General features: G+C 38.8%; 1 protein-coding gene across 1 annotated transcript in view; it reads right to left on the bottom strand.

The window, feature by feature from the left end:
- efl1 (elongation factor like GTPase 1) overlaps positions 1 to 22,960 on the bottom strand; it is a 147,285-nt gene that overhangs the window by 84,974 nt on the left and 39,351 nt on the right. Inside the window, exons 12-14 of the mRNA XM_046857568.1 lie at positions 21,154 to 21,272; positions 16,424 to 16,596; positions 13,782 to 13,917 (exon numbers count right to left, since the gene is read on the bottom strand). Coding sequence (XP_046713524.1) covers positions 13,782 to 13,917; positions 16,424 to 16,596; positions 21,154 to 21,272 — 428 coding nt within the window. The remainder of the gene's footprint in view (positions 1 to 13,781; positions 13,918 to 16,423; positions 16,597 to 21,153; positions 21,273 to 22,960) is intronic.

Below are 22,960 nucleotides of genomic sequence, written 5' to 3'. Positions count from 1 at the left end.
TGCTTTTAGGAAAATAAAGAAGTCTTTATTGTGGTAGTGGGGGGGGCTGACAGCCCTGGCACTGTTTCGGTGTTTTTGGTCTTCGTTAGCCAACCCAGAGAAAGAACTGAATCTGTACGGCGGAACAGTCATCGATATTAAAAGCATGAGGTATATCAAGAGACATAGTCTGAATCCTAGACGACCCAGATGAAGAAGAAAACAAACCGCAGACCCGTAGCTTGATGACAGAAATCTAATTTTCAATCAGGATTCATACCGAAATTCATAACTCCCCTTCTGTATGGGGAATTTTTCCACCTTAAATGCTATCTGTAGTCAAAAAAAAAAACGCAACAGTGGGAGATCAGAGTTTATATATAGCCAAAATTCCACATAAGAGTGGCAAGATAATGCTGAAAATTGTGCACAGCTGTAATCAGGCCCCAGTTGTAACTGCACTATACCGACAAAAGTATTGGGAAACCTGACATTTCCAGCCATACGTGTTTTTCCTCAGACCTTTACCACAAAGTTGGAGGCACACAATTGTATAGGATGTCTTTGGATGAAGTTGCATGTAATTTTCCTCAAACCTGTGCCAGCATGACAATGCCCCTGTGCACAAAGCAAGCTCCATTAAGATATGCTTTACATAGGTTGGAGGAGACGATATTGAGTGGCCTACTATAAAGTTCTGACCTCAACCCTAAATAGCATTGAATGATTTTGATTGCTGACTGCACCTCTTCAACTTGTGTACTTTTGTAGTTTTCATACTATGAATTTTGCTCATCTGTCCTGCTAAATGTTTTTTTTTCTTTCAAAAAAGCACTGGGATTTTAATATATTACTCATTATAAGGACCAAATGTCTTTATGGTTGGATGTATTGAATTAGAAGGTGAACTGAAAGTGCAGCAGATGAATGTCTGGTCAAATTGCCTTTTAAACCATGTCAGATTCATTAAATGTATATATGATTCAATAAATGAGTCAAGGGCATGAGAAAACAAAAACAAGATAAAGCCAGATGGTAAAATGGTGCATTTGTTCAATTAAAACGTTTGATATGTTTTTTTTTTTTTTTTTTTTAATGTTCCATTGTAAATTGGTCTATGAGATTTGCAAATCATTACATTCTGTTTTTATTCACATTTTTACACAGGGTCCAAACTGTTTTGGAATTGGGGCTGTAAAACCACCAGAGAAAGAAAGGCCAAATGTACTCACTATGAACTTTTACAAAAAACAAAACAAAACAAAAAACCTTTCATTAGTAAGAATTTTTAAGAAACCCAGACTACGCCATGATGCAACACATGTCAATGCAGTAACTATAGCACTTGCTGCTCATTCTAAATCCAGCCTTCTGCTACCTAACACACATACGCTTTTCACTTAATTAATTAGCTTGCACAGATGATCTGCGTCCTTTTTAGAATTGGGAATACGCAGAATTTTGTAAAAACATGGAAAAGCAAATAAAGTGCCGCAAAGCTCTTACTTGTAATTCTTTTGCTAGCACAGCACACACACTGACACGAAACAAAGTTAAACATGTCACGAGGAAAATAAATGCTAGTCAGGCGCTATTAATATCTTTTAGATACGATGTAGAGTGGATGCTAAGACTAAATTACATACTGACATATATTCACAATGTAAAAGCTACTTAGCTGGATAACAGTGTTAACACACCAACTAGCTCGTTTGTACATTATGCTAGGTATCATTCACTTAATTATATATGCAGCCAAATCACAAATCTTTGCAGCACATATATACTTTTCTATGCTTTGTGTATCACTTATTTAGATTTTTATTCTTCATGGATCTCCATCAACACATCCAATTTTTATGTGCACAATGCAATACACTCACAAATCAAATAAGCATGTGTTTTTCTAAATGCAAGATCTGAGTGTTAAAACCGAAAGAAAAAGAAACGGCGCTCTCTTCAAAGCCAACATTGTAGCAATTAGCCTTATTTACAATACCAATCTGAAGCTATAATTCCACGATCAGTTACAAACCAAGGCAAGCATTGCTACAACAAAAGGATGACTGAGAAAAACAATTTACAGCAATTTTTCAGAAATTCTGGAAGCCCGATTTTGTCCTTCATTTCTTCATTGATTTATTCAGATAATGATTTTTTTAAATAATAAGAAATTATGCCGCTTATAAATCAAAACATCTGTGCATTGAATGGTCACCATGACTTCACAAACTACCCTATGTTGCGTGAATATCGTAGTGATGGCACCACGTGCAGGTCTTTGTTGCCGAGCCACACTACGTAAGGTCATCTTTGTGTCATGCTTATGTTGATAAAGAAAACACCCACCCAGACACAACATGGCGGACTGTTTAAACATCAACCCAATACAGAGGAGTATTGGCTTTATATTACATTGGGACCATCTCAAATGTATGAATTAAAAATGTATTTTTTATCATCAAGCTATTCAACCTTCTATCCATCATTAAAATTTATAAACTGAACAGATCCAAGTAGACAGAAATGCATAATAACAGAAAAAAACAGATAAAACACGACAGAGGCCAAGTCCAACACCGCAGCGGCTCACGGCACACGAGGCCAGCAAGGAATTTTGCTACACAGGACCGATTATTGACAAAATAAAACCTATTTGAGGATCAGATATCCTGAAGCGTTCACACAGAGCTTGCGGCTTCAGTCCGGTTCGTCAGCGAAAGTAAAATAATTACCACGTTAATCTTTATTAGGCAAATGTTACACAGCTTTTATGATGAATCAAATTAGCAGTGCTAAGCACACAGCTCCAAGTGTCAAAAGCTCTATGGCTCGTTCTCTGTTCGGTAAGTAAATGAAGGCGGGTCAGCGGTTTTGACACAAAAGGCTGAATGGGGCAGCAAAGACAGAGCATGTATTTATGACGGAGAATGGAAGTGGAGTGGAGTGAGAGAAATTTGGTAGTATGGGGGGAAAAAAAGATGTGCATGTTCCTGTTCCTAGAAAGAGAGAGAAATGGAGAAAAGAGAGCAGGAAAAGGACAAAAAAAAATGGTGGTGACTGGGTGGAGGGGGTGGGGTGAAGAGCATAGAGAATGGCATTTATCTACATGCAATTATGGCTGAGTTGGAGAGAAATAAAAAGAGAGAAGGAAGAGTATGAGAAGAGTGTATGGAAACGTCTAAGAGCACTTACTCTTCTTGTTCTACTAGGTTTTCATAGGAACAAAATGGAGAGAAAGAGAGAAAAAGATAGATACACCCAATTCTAAAATGCTACAAGCTTTAAAAATAAAAAGGAGTTATGAATCTATATATGGTCAGATTTATTTTCAGATTTATTAATGCTAAATGAACATAAAGACTCTTTCTGCAATGGATGATGGTTACAGAGAGACTGGGAAAAGAGGCAGATGGAATAAAAGATTGTAGTGCTTCAGTGACTACAGGAACAATAAACTTCAGAGTAGTTCAAGTTGTAGTAATAGGAACATATCAATATGCGATAAGTAAATCTCACTACCTCGACCTGCCTTTCTACACAATTCACTTTCATTTCAATTACACATCTTCACAACTGCACTTTAGTAGGTAATACTGCAACATACATTATATGGAAAAGATTATTGGGACACTTGCCTTTCTGACCCATATGTAGTTCTTCTCCAAACTGTTCTTTCTCAAATACTAAAGGCATACCAATGTATACATTTATTCTCTTTTATTCTTCAATTTTGAAATCTTTATCCTTTTATTCTTCTTATGTTATGGAAACAGTAATATGCATTTCAGACTGTTTATAATAAAATAAAAATTAATAAAACATTTTTATTTGAATGAATATTATATGCATTAATAACTAAATACTAGCTAACGTTTTAAAGCTAAATGTCATACCAGAATTTAAAAAATGGCATTCGGGGGAGAAAAAAGGGGCAAACTTGGTTTTGAAAGTTAAGACTGATTAAACAAAAATTTTACAATAATTGTTGCACCAAACAATTGATTGTAACATTGAGGTATAAATCTAATACTGGTTAGGATAATGATGTATAGCTCCTTCGTAATGCAAACAAGTGCCAATTTAAGAAAACAAAAACAACAAAGGGTATAAATGTCTGACGATGGGTCACAAATTACCAAAGCAGCTTTGAATCTATAATGGCATAATGTATATTTAATGAGTCTGCATGCTAGTTTTAAACAGTGGTGTAATTTGTTACTGTACTTAAGATGTTTTTTTGCGTATCTGCACTTTCAAATTTGTACACAACTACATTTTGCGAAATCAGTTCCTTTTTATTTATGGATTAAACACTGGTCAAACACACAGCAATCCACCAATCAATATATCCATAATAAGTATCCAAATTACTATTATTTAAGTACATTCGAAGGCAATGAGCAATTCTCTTTTATTGGAATAATACAGTATATTAGTGTGTGTATCTCTACTTTTACTAAAATGCATAGTTTGTGTTTTTGTTTAAGGTGGTGCAGAATGTTGTCACTATAACTGAAAAACCATCTTCAATTGTTTAAGATTCGAATACTTTGAAGGTTATTGCATATGATTTACATCATCTATATTTCTGTAGATGTGGGCGAGGTCAGACAATACCACTCCTATCAGGATCGAAATGGCTCATTATACAGAAAAGCGTTGATGGGTCAGAATGTATTGATTTGCAGCGACCTTTCGCTTTATTAAAGTGGACTCAGATCCTGTAAGAAAAATATAACTGCCTCCTACAGTAGAACAGAGCTGCCTTGCACTGTAGGCTTCAAGCATTCAGGTTTGTACCGTTCCTTTGGCGGACACACATGCACTCACCCACTTGTTGAGAACATGGCGAAAAATGAGTCATCTGACCAGATCAGATGCAGTTTTGGGACTAGTGCACACTCAAATTGTGTTTTTTGTCTTTGTAATACAGGGCTCCTGCACTGCAATAGTACTATAACCGTACTCTCCGGGTTGTAGTTGTTCTAGACGACAGTCTGATCAGTTGGGCTCTCAGTCAGCTAAAGAACAGATGCTCCTCTGTTTGTCTGATTTCCACAATTTTCTGATGTATTCCTCATGAATCCAAATGCACACGTCACTGATCTGAATAAAACTCGTAAGTGAGACAGATTTTTTTTGTTTGTTACTGAAGCCCCTCAATAATACAACCAATTGACAACATTGTCTACTAAGCTTTTGATACACTTCACATAGCATGGCAGGATGATAATTGCTTCTGATACAGGATATACAGCACTAACTACAGCTCAAGTGCTTAGGGAAAAAGAAAAAAGTTTGGTCGTACGGCTTAAGCCAGGTGCACACTGTGCGATTTTGGCCACGATTTGGTCGTCTGAGAATAGGGTTGCAAACTATCCAAAAACTCTCCATGGGAACTTCATCTGGTGAATTTTGGATATATTCCAATAAATGTGTTATATCTGAAAATTTATATAAACTATATCATATCCAAACATATATATAAACATTTTGTTTGGTCATAAGCTCTACCGCATGCAAACACAGATTTTTAAAAATGACAGATTTTAATTTAATTGTTAGTATAGTTTTGTTGCACAATATCTTACACATAGCACAAAAATGTTTTAAACTAAATGCATGTAATATTTATACAAATTTACATGAATACTAAACATGATGGACTTTTTTTTTTTTTTTTTTACATTATTTTGTGTGCAGGATTTATATAAATGATCTGTGTTATGTTATGGAGGGATGCACAGTGTATGTAGGGGGTGTGGCCTCAATAGCTTTACAGTAAGTGTGCTGTTTGCATGTGATTGACTGAAACTGCATTCAATTTGGTTGTTTTAACCAAGATTAAATTGCAAGATTTTTTTTTTTAAAACTACATTTAAATTTCCTGTTATAGATTAACCTGCAATTTGGTAAATTCACAGTTTATTCACACTAATTCCAGTTTATTCTTATGGAAAGTTTTAACCCAATCTGATACAAAATTTTAAAATCCTAAAAGATTCCTATAATCTGTAGTCCTTGATCACTGGTTTGACATGTTTGTCGACAGCCCATTAATGGCCACTGCAATATATTTTTTTCCTCTGATGAAATTCTGCCAGTGTGAGGAGATTTCAGACTCGTTCCTGCAGTGTGACTTCTCCTACGACGACCGTAGAACCAAGAACCAATTGGAGCGCCAAACCTGATGACGCAATTAGCATTAAAACTTCAAACCGCCTAAGGGAAAATGTCGATACGGTTTAGGCAGACGGTACAGGAAGAAGAGAAACTTCTCGCATTATGGACTGAAAAGTAGTTTCTATGACGTTTTATTATCAAGGCATGTCATGCAAATTTATGCTACATATTGTTTTTGTTGTGCTGCTAACTACCATTAGCGAGAGACAAGTAATTTTCTTATCTACATTAGTTTTTAACTCTGGTACAGTCTGACTTATTATATCTCAGATCCTACAGTGTAACATGGAGTTCATGTACAGTCTGACAAGCAACAATTGCAAAAGACGATAAAAATCGCACAGTATGCGCCCGGCATTACAGAACACAAGCACACAAGACATCCTATATCACCATTAAGTTAAACACATGTTCACGATTCTATTTTGACTGCATTTTTCTCCTCATTTTCCACGTCACTGTATGTTTTTAAAGCCACGTTTCGCTGGCTTGTGGTAGTGCTCAAGTCTCTGATTCTAAAACAACCATCTGTCATGTGTGTGGTTTCTGTAGACCATAAATTTCTGGCCCCGATGACACTGTGGCTAGTCACCAGTTTTTCACATAAAGATTATAGCTCTATTTCCAGATAAAACATTTTATGAGTTGTTGAACTGATAGATCACTGATGCCAAACACACATTACATATCCATGCTATTGGATAGTTTTTTTATTCTATAGTTCAAGTACAAACCCTTCGAACTAAGATATTTTATTATTTGGCTAATCCTTAGATACAGAATCTTGCAGTTGATACAAGGCTTCATATTATATACCAGCTGGAAGGACACCACAATCCAAAAGGAATGCGTCTTTCCTCGTCCCCTATGTTGTTTCACTCCCATTTCTAAAAAAACTCAGCCTTGATTATTAAATTGTGTGTTGTGTGATGTGGTTTGGGTAGTGTCTTAAAGGGGGTCCTGATGGTTAAACTTAGATCCCCCCCATTACCACCTCCACTTTCACTCCATCATGTGGTTCAAAGACAGATTTTCTTTCCACATCAGAAGCCTCTTTGTTCTCAGACTTCTTTCTTCATCCCTGGTGCTCTGATGATGCCACATCGTTTTGACCATGACCTATGTAAACCCAGGTCAGGAAGTGTAAAATCATTGCAATGTTAACACTCAACTCTGCCAAAAAATCGGATCGCACTGCATAGTCTTCAGATGTGGTAGGATAAAATTTTCCCTTCACTTCAACTAGGAGACCCAAACCTGCTCCAGGAAGACAATACCCCTGTGAATATGGTTCACAAGGGGTTGGGCTGAAAAATCTTAAGTGGCCTGCTATAAATGATGAATTGCGACCTGTTCGCTCTGAAGATTGTGTGTGTGTGTGTGTGTGTGTGTGTGTGTGTGTGTGTGTGTGTGTGTGTGTGTGTGAGAGAGGGAGACGAACTACAGGAAATGGTGGTGCATAAGAGAGAAAAAAGGGGAAGTACCAGATTTCATTAACAGTGACAGTCACATACTGAGTCCTGATTTTGTCTCATTGTGTCTCATCAGCTGTTTTCTCCACTTCTACTCATATACTCATGTCCATTCTCTTATATCTCTTAAAACACTAGTCAGGTTTACACGTACACTTTTCGCCATTCCGATTTAAAGACTCGGTGGACTGTTACGAGACATTATTTAATCATAAATGGTGCTTACATTTGCCGGCTTTCAATCGGAACGACGAGTTCCGTTATTTCTTACGCACGCTAGTTTTATGTAAAGTTTTGCTCTTAATCAAGCAACAGCATGAATTTGTAGGCATACTACTGCTGGAAGATGTAAGGAAAAAAGGGTGCAGGAAGCCAAGGTTTTTGGTGGCTGTCCATCTCTAATGAGCATCTCAACACAACCCCTTCCTCCCCCGAAAAGTATAAGCATATGGATGGAGGTCCGTAGTAAGGACTGGTGGAAACGGGTTGTATAGCTGGAATTCTGTGACCTGGAATGGAAAATAAACTTTTGCATTATTCGCCTGTCATTCACACGTATGTTTGGACTGGTAGAGGGATTTATGGCCCCAGAAGAAGAGACCATCAGAAATCCAATTCTCCTAATTGTGCGTGTTGCGCTTGTTTTTGCTTTGTTTTGGCCAATCAAGTGTTCACAAGAGCACAATGTAAAGTTTGTGTATATCTTCTGCAAGTGAATGATGAATGGGCCAATACGAGATCTGATACGGATGCCAGGTAAAGAGGAGATTTGAGGAAGCGAATCGGTTTAACGTGTTTACATGGCAGAATCAATCAATCTATCTATCTATCTATCTATCTATCTATCTATCTATCTATCTATCTATCTATCTATCTATCTTTTTGTAAAAGCAATAACAATCTACACTTGGTCACAAATCCAAAAAGAAGAGAACAACAGAAGCTCTCGTCATCCCTACAAACATTTTGTTACACTAGCAGTGTTACTTATCTGACACTGAACATGAGACAAAACTGTAAAGGATGTTTGTCCTTGTAAAAAACGAAAACAAAACGATACCTTATGACTAAAATTAGTATTAACAAACTAAACTAGTAAACTGAACTTCAATATGGTTCGCCTGCACTAAAAGACATGAACAAAGTGCCAGCTTGTGTATGTTTAGCTTTAGGAAAACTGCGCTCCAGCATCCAAGACAAGAAAAGAAAAAAGTATGTGACTTGCATGGAATCCGGGTAAACATGAAGTGTGTGACATCACCTGACATGAGCTACAGTGGTTTGTATATTGAATACTGCATTGCACTGTGTAGTACAGTCAAAGTCCCATTCTGTTTATAATCACAACACAACCACATGCACACACAAACACACACTCCCTCTTTCAAACCAAAAGCCTCCACATACGTCCCAAAGGCAGACGAGCTGTCTGTCTCTCTCGGTTATATAACCATGCATTAACACCTCGCCAGCTCCCCCCAGATGAGCAAACTCACTAAAGCAATTCGCATCGAGTTAGAGCTGCTTCGAGCCTTTGCTTTGCAAACAGTATTGAAACAAATGAACAAAAAGCCAGTAGACGGATATACAAGACCGGGTTGACAAACACGCGTACACAGAACTAGAGCATTAGACAATAACGTCAATACATTAATGCGCCTCTCGTTCATAATTGATAGGGGGAAAAAATATTTCGTATAATAAACAATCCCGGCGTCCGGTCAATACTGAATTCTGAAAAAGCTGAATGCATTCAAGGTTACAAGAAACTGGCCTCAAACAAACAAAATCAACAAAAATCTATTTTGTGTTAAGAGGATTAGCGCTGAGCAGATTCAGTAATGAATTCAATATGATTTGGTTGAAACGGAGAGAATGACAACAAGCCAATATGTTGCTTTGAAATATAAGAGTTCGCTTCACACCCATCCTACGATACATGGAGTAGAACTCCTCATAGAAAAAGCACAAAAAATGTGCATATTAAAATAATAATGATTGCAAAAAATTTATTTTTTCCCCTCAAAAAGGAAAAAACTAAACTAAACATAGTTTCAGTAAATAGTATTGGTGATTCGATATCCCACAATTCTCTATTCTTACCTGCATTTTTGTTAGTTTGAATGGTGTGAAAATAAACTTTAAAATATAATGTTCCACAAAACACAATATATGTGAGTGAGTGGAAGCCACATTGTTCAGATTAGACATTTATATTCACATTACATACTTATTTAGAGCCACTTAAAATGATCTCATTTATACCACTGAGAAGTTGATGTTAAGGAGTCTTGCTCAATGGCCCAGCAGTGGCAGCTTGATGGTGCTGGGATTTCATCCCATGACCTGATCCAAGTTCACTGAATGGCCACGTCCAGTACAAATGTTAGAACTATTTTAACAAATGCCTAGTGATTAATGAGATATAGGTAGTCTCCAACTTACGATGGAGATGAGTTCCGATGAAGCCACAATAACTTGAAAATACAGTATGGTAAGTAGAGACATGGCTTAGCCTCCCCTATATACAGTATATATGTTTGTGGCAGCGAGTACATGGGCGAGCGCCAGTTAGCGAGTAGAGGGAAGAGCAAAAACGTATGTTTGCCTGCCCCACAAAACTTAAAATATTTTTATCGTAATTTTGTCGTAAAATAAAAAAATCTGAAGCTGAACATTCGTAATTCAGGGACCATCTGTAATTACAGTTTGAAATATTCATGCAGCAATATAATGTCACTACACTTGCAATCTTCTCATTCATATATATATTTTTTTATTTCATCCCGTTTTTTATGTATACCATTTTACATCTGACAGTAAGTGGTTGTGTTTAAAAATGTCAATCTACATGCTCCTCGAATCATCATCGCCATTGTTGCTATACAAGAAGAAATTGCCAACCTCAGAACTTTTTGCATAAATGGACAGACCAAAAAAAAAAAAAAAAAGTTAGCAATGCTGTCAAAGAAAAAAATAAATAAATAAAAATTCAAGATGCATGAAGGAAAATGGAAAAAAAACAAAAAACAAAAAAAACACTATGCCACCAAACAAAAAAGATCAAATATAAAAGAACTGGAAACACCTTCTCGCTTAGCATAAATAATAACCAGACGTTTTATACTGTTTTTATGTACAAATCTATACTATGAAATTATGCCAATCATCTTGCTTGACGTCAGAGAATTTTTTGTTTCTACTGGAAGCAGTTTTGTTTGATTTCAGAATGAAAAATCAAATTGACAAAATCAGAATGATCAGCTATTTACTGCTAGATATGCTCATTCTTACACGTTTTTTAATGTAAAGGTTCATTTAAATTAAATTTGTGGAAGAATTCTCCAGTGTTGAAGCTTAACAGTCAGAGATAAAGCAGTAACCATTGTTTTCAGGGTCTCCAGGACAAGGTTGTGGGAATTCTTGGCAATAAACAGAAAATTTCTCTGAGAGGATGGTGTAGAAATTACATAACCAATGACAGAAATTTAGTTTTGAAGACTTGCACAGCTTTGAACATGACTATAATCGGATAAAAGTATGATGCGTCCTTTTTATAACAATACTCCAAATTTGTTCAAAGGTTCTGTTCTAGGAAAAGAATCAGCTTGGATATATATATATGGACACACCTTCTCATTCAAAGAGTTTTCTTTATTTTCATGACTATGAAAATTGTAGAGTCACACTGAAGGCATGAAGGGCTATTTGACCAAGAAGGAGAGTGATGGGGTGCTGCGCCAGATGACCTGGCCTCCACAGTCACCGGACCTGAACCCAATCGAGATGGTTTAGGGGTGAGCTGGACCGCAGAGTGAAGGCAAAAGGGCCAACAAGTGCCAAGCATCTCTCGGGGAACTCCTTCAAGACTGTTGGAAGACCATTTCAGGTGACTACCTCTTGAAGCTCATCAAGAGAATGCCAAGAGTGTGCAAAGCAGTAATCAAAGCAAAAGGTGGCTACTTTAAAGAACCTAGAATATGACATATTTCAGTTGTTTCACACTTTTTTGTTGTTAATTCATAGTTTTGATGCCTTCAGTGTGAATCTACAATTTTCATAGTCATGAAAATAAAGAAAACTCTTTGAATGAGAAGGTGTGTCCAAACTTTTGGTCTGTACTGTATATATATATTGAACAACTGAATTTCAATCATATCTGATGTTAAACGAAGGCATATGTGACTGGATGTAAGGAAGTAGGAGTCCCTCGTGAACCGAAACCTGTGAATTCCATCATGTGTTCGAGCCTTCGTGCTGTCAGGATAAAAGACGCATCGGTGCATAGACTGAGTGCAAGGCATTCACAGCAAATGAGAGATGGGAGTCTTAAAAATAAAGACCGAAACTTCAGTCAGGACTGAATGTAACACAGATACAGATGTTGGAGTGCAGGAAAGCTACGGCCCATAAATTGCATTTAATTGCTGGGAGGGAGAAACCTGGATGTGAATCATAAGATCTGATACTGTTAGAACTCTTGCCAACTGTCCCCCCTGTGTAAAGCTTTTAATGGAGCTGCAGGCTAAAGCTGATGATGCATGTAAGCAGAGTTCATCACGCTCTCTTTATCCATGCCGAGGTCAGAGCTAATCCACACACGGAATGAGACGGGGGGGAAAGAGGAAGGCAGAAATCAATACAGCTTTTTACTCATTAGACAATACCTGCTACATTCTTCACTTACCATGAATATGGTCAGACCACAGGGCCGGAGTCTTTAGTGCAACCAAAGCTATATTTAAGTCACTAATGACTTCATTGCCATATGTTACACACACTATTGCCTGTGGATATTATACAAAAGTCTTTAAAATGTTTTTATCTTATATGGTGCACACTACTGCTATTTGCACTACCAGTTGGCTAAAATTCATAACTGTATCGACATAGGTTTGGAGTATGGATCTGATTGAAAAAATAATAATAATAAAAAGAAATGTTGTAAAACAATAAGCCCTTATGATGTGACAGAGATCTGGATGTAATTAAAGCAAAGCGGACTGCAAACTTTACTCAGCAAAAAACATTATCAAGAGGATGTGTTCCAGCATCTTCCTACAGCACAAGTAGACCAATTAATGATTGAGAAAAAAAAAGATTGCAGCAACCACAAGCTAGTTAAGACGAAACGCTGCAGACAAGCTGAAGTTAAAAATGACAACCATTACACAATATATTGTTCTTTACAACCATGAACAGCAACAGCTTTTGAAGCGACAAAGACTAAAACACACATAAATCTATGAAAACGTGTGTAAAACGAGCTATTCGGTAGGTCCTTAATTCAGAGCGACTTGGAAAAGTGTTTTAAAATCTTAATCAATAAATATATTTTGATACTGGTTCAAGAAGAGGAAGACTACAAAAACACAATCAATCTTGTATAGGATGTCTTTTAATGAGGTACCATTCAATTTTGCCCGTCACCTGAACCTGTCTCTGCATGACAATGCCCCTGAACACAAAGCCAGCTTCATGAAGATATGGATTGTACGAGTTGAAATGGAAGATCTTGAGTGGCCTCCTATAAAGCGCCAAACCTCAGCTCTACTAAAAAACCTTTGGGATGGAGTAAAACACTGATTACACCCCAGATCTCCTCACCCCACAACAGTACATGAATTTACTAACACCGTTGTGGCTGAATGAGCACATGAACCTGTAGTAAGGAAATACGACTACAACAAAAAAAAGGATGAGGGGGTCATGAAGAAAAAAAAAAGCATCTGCTGTATAAAAGACTTGGTCAAGAAGCCAGCAAGCAAAACTGAGAAGTGTGTCATCATACTGCATGATGTAATATAGCAAAACCTGCTCAGCCTGCACACATTTATTATCACAATTAGTGCTGCAGCTCAAGCTAATTCTGGCTCAGCTGGTTATTGGCATCAGGGAAAGCACTGTTTCCCCAGTCCTCAGTTTTTTTCTGCTTGTGTAAGTACTGCCACAAGAATATTGCTAAAAAATCCTTAATGGTTATACTACCTAGCTCCCCATAGATTTCCCATGCAGCCCTAAAGTGCATACAAAGGTTTTGTTCTAATGGCTTGTGTAATACACCTGAGAGACTTGAAAGATCACACACAGCACATTAGAGAGTTCGAGGCAAGACCCTGGGCCATTGTGGAATCGCTGGATTACCTAGAACGTTGCCGGCTGGTACCTCGTCGAGTTCCTCCAGCTCTCGGCCCATCAGCAAATACAACCGATCCAGAGTGCAGCAGGCCATGTGGGAAACGTTGGGCATGGAGTCAGGGACTGAACACTCATCTGTCAGCTGGGAGAGAAACAGAGGATGACAGATGAAGGCAAATCAGAGTCAGAGCGGTGATTATAGTGAAGATAAACTGGAAAGAAAATGTAAAAGCGTCAAAGCCAAATGCATACGAGTCAGACAACAAATGCTCATCCTGCAGCTGGTAGAGTGTGTATTGTGTGAGAGATGTGATTGAAATGTGAGCAAAGTCTTTAGCAATCACACGCCTTTTTTAAATATATAAACTACTTGTTTAACAAACATGATTTAAACCAGTTTTCATTCCAATTTCTAAATACGTGCTCTTGTAACATCATACAGCATCCTAATGTGCTTGGAGGAGAGCACTAACTCTATACATTTCCATTGCCTCAAACTGAACCACTTCCTTTTCCTAAAATTTGAGGGTGTGACGATAAAATGCAGGAACACGCTTGCAGTCCTGAGTAACGCTCACTGAGATATGTATGCTAGTTTGTTGCAGGAGGTATAATGCACTTATGGACACACACGTTTCACTGTCTCAATCCTCAGTGTATAATTTACTATTATACAAAAGGAAAGGAAAGCCATAGAAACATTCCTTTGTGTGAAAATTGAATGTGGTATTGCTCTGGCTGAAGGCATGGCTCTGTTTCTGTTGGTGGTGGAGATTTAGGGGTGTTTCAGGTTGAAAAAATTAATAAATAATTCACCTGGTCAAGGCATTGCTCAGTTAAATTTGTGAGTAACAATTTGGAGTTGGAACAGCCAAAGTGTGCCACATTAAAACTTAATTAATACAGAAAGAAAGAGAGTGAGATAAAGAGAAAACGAGAGAAAAAGAGAAGGAAATCCTTTACACAAGGGGTCCCCAAACTATATGGGTTCCACTTTTTGAAAAGCCCTCTGATCAGTCAGAGACATATATTGACTTTTCAATTTTAAATATATGTTGTACTCGTATCATATCTGTATTTGATAATACAGTTTGGCTTTCAAACTAAAATTTCCCTATTAGCAAAGGGAGTTATTAACGTAGCCTAATTATCTGTTAGATTCACCCATCAACCAACAGAATGGTACAGTCAACTTTGTGTTCGAGCAGCATTAGGAGTCATAATAAATACATTTAAAATCCTAATAAAAACTCCACAATAATACTGGTTGTCACTCCGGCCCATGTATTTGAGCCACGAAGTTGAGTTGGCGAGACCAGGGCTTAAACCCGTGACCTTCTGAGCAGTATCTCAGATCCTACCACTCCCACGCTGATGAAATGTTTTAATTCAAAATTTGCTAATAATATAATGAAACTTTAGACACTTGCAAACCAACAAAAAAAATAAAAATAAGAGCCTAACATGGTGCATCATGAATGCATTCAGGTGTATTTTAGCAAACAGGAAACTAAGTGTCAATGTTTTATGATTAGAGTTCGAGTATAAACCCCGAAAAGGCTTACGAGCTTCAGGAACTATTTAAATCACAGCCAGGAAAAATGTCACAGTTTGCCAACCTGTGAGAAAACTAAAACATGCTGTACTATTTTTTTATTTTTTTTTTTGGCAAAGAGTCCCAGAAAGGGAACAACACTATCAGCAGCAATTTCAATTTAGCCTCGAGTAAACTTTACTGCTTAGAAATCCACCACACGCTGCATCGCCAGGTTGCCTCTGATCTGTACTGCCCCTGGGCGTTCGTGACAGATTCGCTCAGAATACGAAATACAAAACAGAAAAATCAGGTTCATTCAGGGAGCCATTTCATGAGCTGATGCTTCAGCACAAGATGATCAGCACAAAACACAATACTTTAGTGACTGAATAAAAGGCAAATGTGCTGAAGGTTCACTGACGTTAATAATTACCCATGAATGAAAGCCAGTATGAATCCACATTAGCTTTCATTTAAGCTCATTTAAACTTCCTGTCTAGCCAATGACTTGTTGTACTTGGATTTGGTCATTTTGAGTTTTTGGAAAAGAGTCCAACATTTTTTTCCAGTGGGGGAAAAAATTACAGCAAAATCAGTACAAAGCACATACGGTAAACTATCCCATTAGATTAGATGTTACAGTTCACTCAGGATTGCAATACTTGTAAAAGCCATAATGTGTGAGATCATCATGCCATGCCATCAGGTTAAAAGGTGCATCAGTGGTGACCGAACATACTTTCTCCCTAGTAAACATCCAAATTTCATGCCACGTGATAAATGCTGAAAAAGGTCTTAATGGTTAGCACTAGCTAACTCCCAAGAGACTCCATAAGGACAGCACGGGCTTGGTCTAATGGCTTTTTGCGAAGCACTGAGAGGCTGAACGATAGCACGCAGGATATTAGAAGCATTGTGGCTCGACATGGTGGCTACACCGAGCTGGATACGATGATAGAATCCTTGCGTTAATGCACGCTTGCTAAAATGTTGCTACTTATGTATGGAAGAGACAATCAGCATTAGTGTAAGGACATCGAGATTGGACTAAGTGACCACCATTACCTTCTGTTCACATTACAGCATGAATAATTGAAGGCTGCGTTCTCACCGTCTGCAGAGTAATGGCAGGGTCGTACTTGGGTCCGAGGACAAACACTCTCTGACCCCGGCGCACTACTCCGCTGTAGACACGTGCAAATGCTACAAAGTACTCTTTCTCCTCGTCTTCTGATGCGGACTTCACCGACAGGGCCTCCGTCTGTATGCACAGCCCATCAGCATCTGCAAACATGTCCACCATCGCAAAGGCATAGTGAGGAATTAAGCGGAAAAACCTGCATTGATTGCTGGTCATTGTATTGATCGATAGAGAGAAAGAGAGCTAAAAGCATATAATCAAGTTCAAGTTCTATAGCACTTTTCACAATAGATATTTCCTTAAAGCAGCTCTACAGAATTGAATGTGAACAAAATTGTATGTGTATTTATCCCCATAGATGAGAAAGCCTGGGCTGACTGTAGCAAGGAAAAACTCCCTTGGATGGTATGAGGAAGAAACCTTGAGAGGAACCAGACTCAAAAGGGGAACCCATCCTCATTTCTTTTAGGTCCTCTGACAGCAAACTGAAAGACCAGTGACTGAGCAAATAATCAATTTGTTGACATTTGGGAGTTCCACATGCACTTTCTAAATCTTTTAGCAACGTCTTATGGATTTCACCATTTGTAATTACTTTACCTGAAGATCAGCAATTGGCCGTAGTCTGTGCTAGAACGCAATCAGTCCCAGCCTTTGTTATTCCATTCAGTGTACCGAACTCATTTTATTTCTTTGGCTTTTAATTCCTAATAGTATGCTAAGCTACATTTAGTTTATTTTGTGTTTCTTGACTAATTTTTGGCTGTGAATATTGTTTTAATTATCACTTCGGGAAAAGAGCGAAGTCCGAAGGATCTAAATCTGGGCAAGTACGGAGGGTGCGGAAATGAGATAATGTGGATTGCTCTCCGATGATCATCATGCACAAGTTGCCGGATGGTTTTGACTTTTTCGGGGGTTGAGCTCGTTAAAGGTCTTCCTGATCTCACTTTGTCTTTCAGTGACACTGTTTGGCTCGTTAAGCGCAGGTGAAACAAAACAAAAAACGATACATTGCAGCATCGCCATATGTCGTGTCAAACGTCTCTGTGGCAGATTTTACATTTGTTCTCTGTTCTAACTTGCTGTCCATGATGAAATGGCAGACGTGGTAACTCACATGGTTATTGGAAGTTATTGGAAGCATGGAGATGTTTAGAAGAGATGGCAGTGGAGTTTCTAACAAGATTGTTTAACAGGTCTTTGGAAGGTGAGCTTGCTGGTACAGATCTTTAAGAATAAGGGAGACCTGCAGTAACTACAGGCAAATAAAGTTGATCAGTCACACCATGAAGTTATGGGAAAGAGTAGTGGAAGCCAGGCTGAGAGAAGAGCTGACCATCTGTGAGCAACAGTATGGTTTTATGCTGAGGAAGAGCACTAAAGATGCATTATTTGCTTTGAGAATGTTGATGGAGAAGTATAGAGAAGGCCAGAAGGAGTTGCGTTGTGTGTTTGTGGATTTATGAAAAAGCGTACAACAGGGTGCCAAGAGAGGAGTTGTGGTGTTGTATGAGGAGGTCAGGTGTGTCAGAGAAGTATGTGGTGAGTGAGGGAGGTGCAGGACATGTATAAGGACAGCTCTGAGCCCTTTCCTGTTTGCAGTGGTGATGGACAGGTTGACAGACGAGGTCAGACAGGAGTCTCCATGGACTATGATGTTTGCGGATGATATTGTTATTTGTGGTGAGAGTAGGGAGCAGGTTGAGAAGAGCCTGGAGATGTGGAGATATGCGCTGGAGAGAAGGGAAATAAAAGTCAGTAGGTATAGGACAAAGTACATGTATGTGAATGAGAGGAAGAGCAGTGGAGTGGTGCAGTTGCAGGGAGAAGATGTGGAGAAGGTGGACGACTTTTGCACCTGGGATCAACGGTGCAAAGTAATGGAGAGTGTGTTATAGAAGTGAAAAAAAGAGTGCAGGCAGAGTGGAGTGGGTAAAGAAGAGTGGCAGGATTGATTTGTGATAGAAGAGTATCTGCAGAAGTGAAAGGGAAAGTGTATAGGACTGTGGTGAGACCTGCGATGTTGTATGGTTTAGAGACAGTGGCATTGACTAATTGACAGGAGGTGAAGCTGGAGGTAGCAGAGCTAAAGATGTTAAGGTTTTCGTTGAGAGTGACAAGGCTGGACAGGATTGGAAAAGAGTTTATTAGAGGGACAGCACATGTAGGACGTTTTGGAGACAAGGTGAGGGAGACTTGATTGAGATGGTTTGAACATGTGCAGATGAGGGACATGGGGTTTATTGGTAGAAGAATGCTGAGAATGGAGCCACCAGGAGGGAGGAAAAGAGGAAGGCTTAAGAGGAGGTTTATGAATGTGGTGAGGGAGGAAATGCAGGTGGTTGGGGTAAAAGAGGCAGATGTACAGGACAGGGGTTTATGGAGAAGGATGATCCGCTGTGGCGATCCCTAATGGGAGAAGCCGAAAGAAGAAGAAGAAGAGTCTCAAAGGTTATTGATAACACCTCGTACATGTAACGTGGCATCAAACTAATCACTTAGTTGTTACATAAAGTCTAAAGTACTCCTTAATTCTTCATGTCCAAGCAAACCACAACACTGACATTTTGACTGTCCAGGTTGACATCTACAGTGGTTATAGGGGCAAATTTGTTTGCAACTCCTTTGACAAGCCTAATGGAAAAATGTGGTTGGCCTTCAAAATCACCAGAATTCATTCCTACAGGAAACCTATGAGAATATTTGGAACAGCAGGCATTCGTTTTTTTTCTACGCCCCCTGTTGGGCATCAACAGGCTGAAAAGGCCAGTCCAGACTCCTTTATCAGTAGTCACATATTGCAGCTCCTCCTGAGGGGACCCCTAGACATTCCCAAGCCAACTGAGAGATCCAATCTCTCGAGTGGATTAGTAAAATAGGCCCTACAAAACGGTTGAAATGTGTACACAGCTAGCGGGCTAAAAATGACTAGATGCGTCTCAGGACACTAGCGGAATCCTAGGGGAAAGAATTGGTCCTGCTTCAAGACGATGGTAGGAATACGAACATATTTAGAAGAAGAAAAAAAACAAGGTTATATTACGCTTTCTTGCTGGTGAGTTTGACCCAGAAAAACAATGTACTGTAGAGGTATCTAGAGTTATGAAATAAATCTAGAGGTATAACTGTGGAGTTTGAACCTACAGTCAGCTAAATCAAGCTGTTTTTGCTATCTGCAACACTATATTGGATTTGAAATTTAACAATATAAAAGACCAAGTAAAATACAGGCTTTGATTTGTGGGCATTTAAATCCAAATTGTGTAAAAAGTATAGAAATTGTAGCACTTTTAATATGCAGCTGCTCTTTTTAAAGGATTAACAGTAGTACTTGGTTGCAAATCCTTTCTATAAAGCAAAGACTTCCCCAGGAGTTTTCTTCCTTGCTGACATTCTGCCAGATCTTTACTGCAAATCGCTTTAGTTACTGAGAATATTTAGGAAAGTTTGCCTTTAGCAACCGATGATTATAGATTGAGATCAGGAGAAAATTTAACTTCTTTACCTTAGAAAACACCTAATGTTGCTTTTGAAGTATGCATCATTGTCCATCTGCAGTGTCAAGCATGGTACCATGGATGAATCTGAGAAGACTTCTCTTGATTGTTTACAGACACACCTACCTCATAAAGAGTATTCTTGATTTGTCCAACCATTTTCTTCACAGTTTACATGCTCTTTGAGACATTTTCATGTGGCCAGAAAATGGTACCACTGACAATTCATGAAGGTGACACAGTAAACAGTTGATATCCTCAGTAATGATAGAACTATATTAAAAGGAGATACTGTGTCACCCAGACTAGGCCTTTTTGAGCCTGGTTCCTCTCAAGGTTTCTTCCTTATACGAAGTGGTATCAAAAAGTTTTGAGACTAGTTTTGTAACATGCCAAAAGGCTTGCACAAGGCTGCACGCACAGTCACAAAGAGCACCGACCTTCCTAAATAACTGCACCAATAGACATCATCCTGTGTACATCTGGAGATGTGCAACTAGTGCTATTCTGACCACGTGTGCACTCTGTCATCAAGCTCTCCTCACACGTGAGTTTCTCCCAGGAAACATGATCTCACTTCCGCACCCACCTTACTTACTATATTTGGCTCATGTGGACTTTGCCCTCTTCCCAAGGATAAAGATCCAGTTCCAAGTTCGCCATTTTCACACCAACGCTTAAAAAATAAGACTTCCATGACATATTCCAGAAGTGGCAGGAACACTGGGGGCGCTGCATTGCTGTGCAAGGGGACTATTTTGAAGGTGACACTTTGCAAATAGAGCTTGTGTCACAACTTTTTGATATCACCTATTATCATCTCAGGAAGATTTGCCTCACCCTAAAAAGCTGCTTTGTGGCTAATGTTAAGAGTGCTAAACAAAACTGAACAGAATTGAATCAATGTGTTGTACCAAATGTACCAAATATTTGTTTTGGCCACGTCTTATGTTTTTCCCATTTCTCTGATGAGTTTGTTTTGATTTCTCAACCTAGTATGAGCTTGTTTCTCTCACAGTGACAAGACTGTATATCATAGTGACAGCAACAAATGTAGAGTCAAAAGCAATATGAGTGTAAAAGACAACAATAAAGACGAACATGATGGACAGTGGTCACAATCCCACACACACACACACACACGCACACACACACACACACACACACACACGCACACACTAAACAGAGCGACTTGCTTGCCTGGCTTGGTGTTGTTGATTGCCTCTGGGTTTTCAGGGCCCTGATTGGCCACTTGTCTCTCCGCATGTCTCTGTCTGGCCACGTCTCTACGTTGAGCAATCTCCTCCTGAGTCAGGGGCCTACAGGAGCACAAAAAAAAAAGATTTTAAATAAAAAAAAACACAGCATTACCCATAATGCACCAAGTTTATCCATAAAGCCTCTTGGATAACACCATCTCACTACAAAGCATGACCAAGTCTGAATGCAGTATACAGAGAAACTACGATTTAATCTGTTTGAATCTGACTTTAATCTGACGTCTAGGAGGTTAGGACTGTATGATAAGCCTTTATATTTGATTCAGATATGTTCAGAGTGCTATAGCACTTGAAGTTCTTGGGAAAAAAATACATAAAAAAAAATAAATAAATACAGGATGATGTGGGAAGGAAAAAAAGAAGCTGCATAACCAAATATAAATCTGCTCCTTTTTTCTTATTCTGAGGGAACGAGTGACACAAATATTCACGGCCGTATGTCATTAGGCGGAAATTGCACGTTGATAATCGAATCGAACGGCATGGGAACAAATCTCCGCAGAGGCATAACGATGTAAAATAATACAGTAATGAGAACGAATCGCAGAAACAGCTGCGTATGCAGTTTCAGAGCAAACCGTTTTCGCAGACTCGCTGTGCGGGAAAACAGAGCTCTGGTGAACTAATTGAAGCCTTTTTTTTTTTTCCTTTTGGCTATAGGCTGCTTCTTAGGTGTAAAGGAAACATACTAGGGGGATTGGCATTGACAGTCTTGAGCCTCATATTACACCAAAAACAGCATCAGAAATTAACCAAAGCATCCTGGATACTGGCTGAATTAAAGGGGTGGGGGAGTTCATTTTCTTTAAAAGCAAGCCCTGTTGGACAAATGGGCATCACTACATGCTTAGGAGGTTAAACACACCATGAATTGCATAAACCTCTAACATACTTCGGACACCGACACCCTCACCCACATACACACATTCCTTTCAACATCATTATTCTTAACCAAAATCACTTCTCTCGTCCCTCAGCAGACAAAACAGCACTGCCTCTCAATAAGCAGCTCTCACTTCCCAACTGTGTATATTTAGGACCCCATTTTCAAGTGAAAAATGAATTCGGCCTGGGGAGATGACAGACCAGTTGCAGCTCTATTTAGTAAACAAATCAGGAAAAGGGCTCACCTGCCTCACACTAGATCAGAGATAGCCATATCTAAACACAGCTAGAGTTGCTTCAAAGTGACAAGCTGCAAAGTGAAGAGCATCCAGTCACCATTGCGGAGATGAAAGCCAGATTCTTTCTCTCGTTTTTTTTATTTTTTTTTGTGGGATGAATTGTTACAACACTCTTAAACACTGTTCTTGAATTGTTAACAGTTTGTGCTACCGCAAAGTTGGAGGCGCACAATTGTACGATATGTTTTTGGACGCGTTATCATTCAATTTCCCCTTCACTTTAACTTGTTCCACTCTGACAATGCACCTGCGCACAAAGTACGCACCGCAAAGATATGATTTACATGGGATGGAGTCGAAGATCTTGAGTGGCCTGCTATAGAGCTCTGACCTCAATTTTACTGAACATCTTTGCCACGAATCGAAACACTGACTGTACCCCAGGACTCCTCACCTCACCTACACCGGACTTTTATTAACACCTTTCTAGCTCAATGAATCTCCACAAATCGCACATAAGCACACTCCAAAATTTGGTGAAACACCTTCCCAGAAGGGTGGTGGTTATTATAACAGTAAATGGGGACTATATGGGGAATTGGA

The sequence above is a fragment of the Silurus meridionalis genome, chromosome 9 (assembly GCF_014805685.1).
Source record: "Silurus meridionalis isolate SWU-2019-XX chromosome 9, ASM1480568v1, whole genome shotgun sequence".
In the NCBI taxonomy this organism is placed as follows: Eukaryota; Metazoa; Chordata; class Actinopteri; order Siluriformes; family Siluridae; genus Silurus; species Silurus meridionalis.
The sequence above is the reverse complement of the archived record's forward strand: the minus strand, read 5'-3'. Positions and strand labels throughout refer to the sequence as shown.